The sequence below is a fragment of the Centruroides sculpturatus genome, unplaced genomic scaffold (assembly GCF_000671375.1).
Source record: "Centruroides sculpturatus isolate CEXI.00-Female unplaced genomic scaffold, Cexi_2.0 scaffold349, whole genome shotgun sequence".
Taxonomy (NCBI): Eukaryota; Metazoa; Arthropoda; class Arachnida; order Scorpiones; family Buthidae; genus Centruroides; species Centruroides sculpturatus.
In genome coordinates this window covers 424,078-432,091 of record NW_019384593.1, presented here as the reverse complement: position 1 = coordinate 432,091, position 8,014 = coordinate 424,078, and the positions used below count along the sequence as shown (strand labels likewise).

The 8,014-nt window shown below is 26.7% G+C and overlaps 1 protein-coding gene across 1 annotated transcript; it reads right to left on the bottom strand.

Moving 5' to 3' along the window:
* Positions 1–2,028: 2,028 nt before the first annotated feature.
* LOC111624807 lies at positions 2,029–5,349 on the bottom strand. The gene is made up of 3 exons (XM_023367761.1): positions 5,202–5,349; positions 4,904–5,085; positions 2,029–2,103 (listed from the first exon to the last, which is right to left on the bottom strand). Exons 1-3 carry the CDS (start codon positions 5,260–5,262, stop codon positions 2,029–2,031), a joined length of 318 nt encoding a protein of 105 aa, XP_023223529.1. The 5' UTR covers positions 5,263–5,349.
* Positions 5,350–8,014: the final 2,665 nt, after the last annotated feature.

The following is an 8,014-nucleotide window of genomic DNA, read 5'->3' as shown; positions in this document are numbered from 1 at the left end:
CCGTAAAGTTCCCACCTATCGGGCTGCGATTGGCTCATGTATTTAATCATTCCTACAACGTAATTTTCGGTTAGCGTGGAACGTATCTAAGCGTTATAGGGGGGTCTACTGTATAGGAATTATACTTGTATATCTCCCTCCTTCAGTAGATAAAAAGTTAAGTTTACAAGAAATACAAAATATTATTGCTCCATGGACTAATGTCGTTAATTTTTGGATAATAGGTGGAGACTTTAACTCCCGAATTGGTGACATAATGGATCTAAAATATAAAGGGAGAAATGACAACATTAATAATAGAAGATTGTCTAAAGACAAAACAGTGAATACGGATGGAAAAATCCTGTTGGATTTTGCACAAGATAACGATCTAGTTATACTGAACGGTAGGTTTAACGGGGACTTTCCCGCCGAATTTACCTTTATATCACATACCGGCAAATCTATAATTGATTATATTATGTGTTCTGTACCTGTTTTAAATCAGTGTATAATGATGAAAGTACTAAACTTGGTCATTTTCCGATACAACTAATATTAGGAGGAAAATCAGGAAACTTAAATAAAATTCAATTGTTTACATCAAATCCAAAACAATTTACGGATGAGAAAGGAAAGTTTAATAAACAGAAATTTTTTAAAAAGTTCGAAAAAAATATTAATGATATATTATCGCAAGAAGAGATTTAAAAAACCATTTAGTAACTATACTAATTTAATGATTGTACTAGAATCATATCGCTTTAAAAAGTGCAGAAAGAATATGACATTAAAATTTAAACAATGTTGGTACGATAATAAATGTTATTATTATAAAATTAAAAAACAAAAAAGCTTACAACATTTCAGAAAAACAAATTTAGAATCTCTATTTCTAGAATCTTCTTATTTTCTAGAAATCTCTGGAGAAATTTCTAGAAAATAAGAAGATATGTAGAAACCTTATAAAAGCAAAAAAGAGAAAAAATATTTTTCTACAATAAGCGACCTTTTAATAAATTTAAAAGATTCAAAATCATTTCAGAATATCATTAATAGTTTCCGTAGATCTTGTTTAACGACAGATGACAGATTTCTGATGCCATTTCACAATTGACACCAATATTTCAAGGAATTTTCAGATAACTACTCAAATAATAATAGAATGAACATTATCTAATAATATTCAACTAAAAAATCAACCATATGAAGAGGTATTCAATACAGAAAATTTATATTCCAGCATTAGAAAACTAAAAGAAAAAACAGCCCGGGATATGACGCAATTCCCAATTCTATAATTAAAAATCTACCGATGACTATTATTAATTATTTGACAAGAACATTTAATGACCTATACAATTTAGGTGTGATTCCAAAGGACTGGAATAAAGTCATCTTGTATATGCTATTCAAAAAAGGATAGAAAAAAACAGCCATCCAATTACCAACCAATTGCACTATTGTTGGATTCGGTAAATTGTTTACTTCAGTTTTACTGACAAGATTCAACGAGTGGACGGGAAAAAATAATTATATAAATCATACTCAATTTGCATTCAGTAGAGATGGAGGTACTCAATTGGCACTCTTTGTTTTAATAGCAGTAATCCAACTTCAACTCCGGAAAAAAAAGACATAAAGTGTTTGCCTTATTTTTAGACATTAAAAAAGCATACGATTAAGCGTTAACTTCAAACTTACAAAGAAAAGTGATGGATTATCAAGTAGAAAATAATCTAATAAGAGCAGTAGGATTATTATTTTGCTAGTACGAAGTATTGATAAAACAGGATAATTTTCTATGGCCAGCTTTAGATATCAGTCGTGGCTTATTACAAGGTGACCTGTTGTCTCCATATTTATTTAATTTTTATATGTTCGACTTTAACGCTTGTTTTACTAGAGAAGACGATGGCTGTTTATATGATAAACAGATAATACATTGTTATAATGATTATTGCCCCGTCAGCTGCCGCCCTTCGTAGGAAAATACATGTATTAAAATAGTACTGTAGAGAATTAAAATTATAAATTAATCCTAATAAATCATATGTAATGATATTCCGAAACGGATCTAGACTTCCTAAGCATCACATGACCTTTTATCTCAATAATGAGGAACTGAAAAAGTTCAAAAATTTAAATTCCTTGGAGTAATCGTAACTCCTTTAACGCTCGATAAGCAATACAAAAAAACTATGATTAAAGCCAACTCTCTAATTAATAATATGATTATTATTTTCCAAGATGAAATTGAAAAATATTACGGTCCACTTTAAATTATTCAACTCTATAATTATGAATGCTATTTGTTACTCTCCTCCGATTTGGAGCCTGTCTAATTATCAAAAACTAGACATAATTCAAAATAAATTTATTCGTAAAATCTTCTCTTGAATACAAGGTTCTTAGAAATGCTCTCCGTCTAGAACTAAACAGATTTAAACTAGATCCTTTTGTTGTAAAAAGATTTATTAGATTCCTTTTTCATGATAAAAGATAGCGGGAAATTACCAGCTGTATTATTATGTTTATTATACCAAAAGATGCTCACTGATACGCCGAGAAAAAACTGGGTAAGCCAATTAGCAAGTATTCTTAATAGTTTTGGGTTTTCGATAGGACAATTTATGAAGGAAACTGGAATGAGCAAACTACTCAAATCTCAACTGATCTAGAGCGCTCTTGAAATCTCATTGGCCCAAGATAATCGTAAAAGTCCAGAATGATATAATTCAATTTTAGAATATCCATTCATTAATGGATATATGTTCACGAATTTACCTTTTAATATTAAGAAATTCTTTGTTCAAATAAGGTTAAACAAAGAGGTGTTAATAATTAATAATAATATCTATGAATTCTCTAAGGTCAGTTGTCAAAGATGTATTGACAGTGACACACTTTCAAAACTCCATATGTTTTGTATGTGTAAAGATGCCCGGGATCTACGAAATAGATACAATCTCTGTGCATTGGACATTATCATTAATGAAAATACTAAGTACCTTTTTTCCACACGGCAAAATGTGTAACAATTTATAATTTATATAATTATGCGAAAAAAATTTTTTATAACAGAGTAATAATATATGTTAATAATAATACCCATGTTAATAATAAACCAAAACATGTTTTTTGTCAATAACAATAGATAAGAAGATAATATTACTAAATCATTATGTTTTTGATTAGATATATTATGTTAAAATCAGATATGGTGTTCATTAATATTTAAAACGCCCTACTGTAACAGGCAAATGCCTATTATAAATAAAGTAATTTGATTGATTGAAAAACTAATTTTAATTCTTTCGACTCATTACCATTATTTATAAATTATGACACTTATATAAAAAGGTAGATGAATTACTCAAAAATAGCGAATTATTCAGAAAAATAATTTTTTAAAATAATATTTAATTTACGATTTTTATACAAAAATACTAGATTTAAATTGAAATAAATTGTTTTAATATTTAAAAGTTACACGTTTATTAAACAAAGGCCATAAATCATTTTTGTGCAGTGCTTAAAAAGTACTTCAAGTTAATTTTAATTTAGTAAACCTACTCAAAAAAAAATAATGTAAAGACATCATATTTAATTGAATTTGATGAAAAGAATGAGAAACATTACTTTTATAATAATTGATAGGTCGAAGGATAATTTAATAAAAGAATTGTTGGAATTGCTATAGTTACTGACATAATAACAATATAATAAGAATTTTAAAATAGAGATTTCAATAGTCATAAAGAGTGTAAAGACACATAAACATGTGTCTTTAAAATATAAATTTTAATGTTCATCTCAAGAAAGTTAAACTCCATTACAAAATTTTTACATTTGTTATCCACTAATGGTTTATAAATTTTTATTCCATACTTTTAATATCACATTTTCATGTTAAGTTAAGTTAAGAATAAATTATTTAATGAATTACTTTGAATTGAATTTAGAAAATCTCATGAAATATGTTCATAAGCAGACAAGGATCTAGAAGATTTTAAGATTTTAATTGCTGACAGGAGCTTCCTTATTATTTTAAAAACTAATATTTCACATTTTAATATTTTAATCGTTACTTTTCAGTTTTGCTTTTTCATTTAGTTTATTTTAAGTAAAAATTAAAGCAATATAACTTCTATATACTGTTTTATCTTATTACAATATCGCCCCATCTGNAAATGCATCTAGTTAACAATTTGTAACTAGGTACAGGTGTATTTTAATTTTTACTGTTTTGTACTACTTAATTGTAATTTTATATTACATGTTTCTCACTAAATAAATTTAAGGGGCGGCAATTGATCTTTTTGTCCGGGACTACATAAATGCTTGAGTGGGCGCTGCTGTGAGGTTCTTGTCATTTTACGTTCTAAAAATAGTTGTATTTCTAATGTGATTTTGGCTTGAACATCTGAATGTATGTTGCTGTTATTGTACATGTTTATGTTACTTACTATTTAGGTTTAATTTCACGCTGTTACGAACAGTTTGTTTGCGAAGTTTACAAGCAGAACTAGCTTTAAGGTAAAAGCGACTTTTATGACTAGCTGTTATATGAATTTTTTAATTATTATTTAAATTTTATAAATATTATTCACAGTAAATGTTTTCCTTTATGTTGAAAGAAATCATTAATTATATTATATATTATTAATATTGATTAATGCTTTAAATTTGTCATAAATTAAGTTACTTTTACTTAACCAAATCAAACAGAAAAATACTAACTTTAGCTTAGTTCTACTAAATCGGAATGGTATTAAAAGTTATATTATTCTATTAAAGAAGAAATTGTTACGATGTTTAGACCTTATTTTTTTTATAAAATAAAACCTCGTTAATAATGTTTTGTTATCTAAATTATTATATATTAAATTTTTATTGATTTTACATTAAATTATATACATACCCTACAGGCTTTTCTACGAATACATCTACCACCATTTGCAGAAGAACGAACGAATCCTTCTTTGCATTCGCAACGAGGTGCAGCTCTAAAAAGAATAATTCCCCCAATTTCGCCATTAGGTTTGCAAAATTCTATAACACCCAACAGCGGATAGAATTTGGTATTCGGTTCGGTGCATATCTCTGCAAAATAAATAACAATATTGTAAAAAATACAAAAGGTATATTCATAATTATAGATAATTCTTGCATAAATTATAGATATTTAACAATAAATTATTAAAATTAAATATTTATACCTTGATGTGAGATTCTTGCACAGAAGAAAACAATTCCTAGAGAGAGCCAAAATGCATTCATGTCGAAGTCGAGAATTTGCGCATGAAAGTAATGGTACTGATTTAAACATCATTAAGCAAATCGCATCCTTATTATTTTCTAGAAACAGTTACGATATGATTTCACAATTAAAATAGGAAGAAGAAATTAATAGATTCGTCCTCTAAACTTATAATGTAATTTACGTTAATAAAATCACGTCCCTAATATATAAATTATAATTTAATAAATGTTTTCCGTAATAATAAATGAAAGTTATATTAAAAACAACGAGTAAAGTTTTTAATTTTTATTTTGTAGCTAGATAATTCATTAAAACATAATGTAAGTTTGTAAACTTTTTTTTTCTATATTAATTTATTTAATTTCCCTAGAATATTTTAAAATTATTATTTTATCTAATATAGGCTTAGACATAATATAGAATTAATATGAATAAAATATGTAAAATAAATGTAAAAATATAACAATAAAATTTTTCTGCAAATTAATTTGAAAGTTAAAATTTTAAATAGTGCTGCAAATATAACTAGCAGATAACTCACAGTACCTGAAGGATAAAGCAAGGGCTTAATGTAAGGGTCATTCATACATTCTTCCATAAACTACAGACACAGATGATTCGTCGGTAAATCTGAAACTGAATTGTGCAAAATTTCAATGTGGCAAAAAGTTTCTTATCCATTCTCTACATCTATACAGAATCATAGGAAAATTCCAGAAATTTGAAAACCGGTATCCGGAATAAATCATCAGATCAGAAAATAAAAAGATTATTGTACATCTGAAGAACCAGTCCTATTTATCTACATCTAATTCGTTCAAATCCACTGAGAAATCTAGGAGGGAGTTCAGTTAATAAAAATCTCCTTAGCATAACAGATACGCTCTTCGAAATTACGATAAAAAGAAAAAGTTTAATTCGATTTATTTTAAATTTGAAAAATGAAACATAAACAAGGTTTGACATGGTATAAGGAACATTGATGCTATTAAATTTTTGGTATAAAGGTCGAGCGGATTGGGTGAGATAAGAGGGGTCGTGTGTCATAACTCGAGTGAGGTCAGACATAATGAAAATTTCACTCGTTCAAAAAATCTAAATATAGTTTTAAATTATCTGTAATTACTCGTGTAATAAATTACAAAAAAAGAACTCATAATTCTGTAATTCTCATATTATTATACATTTACAATAATAACATGCTAAAAAAGTACCGCTACATATTTATAAATTTACATCGAAAATTATTTTTACATTCCCATTTCTTCTGTTTTTCTAAAATTTCTTTGTTTTTAAAATAATTTAGCAGTTTAAATTCTAAAATTGTTATTTTATTTCTGAAATACTATAATAATTTTAATTATTTCTTATTAATATCTATGAATTACCAAAAATAAGGCATGTATAAGGAGTCTGTTTTATGTTAGTTGTTGAATATATGTATTTATCGTAAAATTGAGAATTTTTTGTACACAAAAGAAGGACATTGCACAAAGGGAGACATTTATAACAAAGTAGTTTGTTATAAATTAATATATATTGACTAACTGTAAATTATAAAACATTAAATAATCAATAAATACAGTTTTAAACTTAATTTTAGACTTATTACTAACTGTTGTCACCCTAAGAACCATCTAATTAACTCCCTAATTTATATTTACTTGTCTGACTCTGATTAATAATAATGTTTTTCTCTTTCTGTTACTCTAGTGATTGATAAAGACAAAACTTAGAATAAGAAAATAAAATGTTAGAAATTCGTCTGTATAAAATATTTCAGAGATAATAAAGTAAATCTGAACAAAAACAAACAATTAGAATTGCACTCAAAAGAACATTATTGACAGAAGAAAGACGGGAGGACAATATGCAGTACTTCAATGGACATTTGGCAATATTAGTTTATCGGATTGGAAGTTTTTAGAATGATCTGCCATAGTATTTATGAAATATTTTCGATTCGTAGCGAAATTGTGATACTTTTACTATTATAAATATTTAAATTTATTATTATTAAGTAGTTGTTTAAATATACTTCAAACAGGAAAGCATTTTGATTTTCTACATAAGTTTTATAATTGATGATTATTTCACAAATTTTTAAACAGATAACTCTGGTTTATGTTGAATCATGAACTTAATAACTGCGTCGAAGCAAGATTCCAATTTAACAGAAGGATACAAACTTTCAAAGTCCATTACTGTTTTTATTTCATCGTTCATTAAATTCAAGCCTTCTAATTCTCTTACAACCTTGCTTGGATATTGTGCCAAATAAATACTGTTCTCTAGTTGGTCAGAAATGTATCTGTGTAGGTGTTTTTCGAGAATACACATTGGTGCCTTGCATTTCTCTACTGCAAATTTTTAAGTCTACAACATACAAATTACTACATGTATATTGAAGATTTATTTGTAGTTAATAAATAATCACTTTTATTTTAAATGTTCTATTTTGACTACTTTATTATTATTATTATTATAAATTCATATAAGTAATGATCATCTTAATTAATTATATATAAAAATATGGAGAGTTTCTAAATACAGTAAAATATTAATATTCTATTTGTTTGTAGAAATGGGCTGGCAGAATTACATTTTAATAAAACATAAAATTCATCTGGATACGAGTCCAAGTTTACTTGCCATGTCTAATCACCAGGAACAACTATTTCCATTGCAGAGACAACCTTTCTTTAGAGGCTATGCCTCTGCACGAATATGTAAAACAGTTTAAAATGTCCACAGGTGACAATCCCAACA

What these genes read in the sequence shown, in the direction of transcription:
- LOC111624807 (XM_023367761.1), bottom strand. Translation starts at nt 5,262, where the DNA reads ATGAATGCATTTTGGCTCTCTCTAGGAATTGTTTTCTTCTGTGCAAGA. An exon ending in TGCAAGAATCTCACATCAAG is followed by an intron (nt 5,086 to 5,201) that starts GTATAAATATTT and finishes TTTATTTTGCAG; the next exon opens with AGATATGCACCGAACCGAAT. An exon ending in TTCGTAGAAAAGCCTGTAGG is followed by an intron (nt 2,104 to 4,903) that starts GTATGTATATAA and finishes GAACTTTTTCAG; the next exon opens with TTCCTCATTATTGAGATAAA.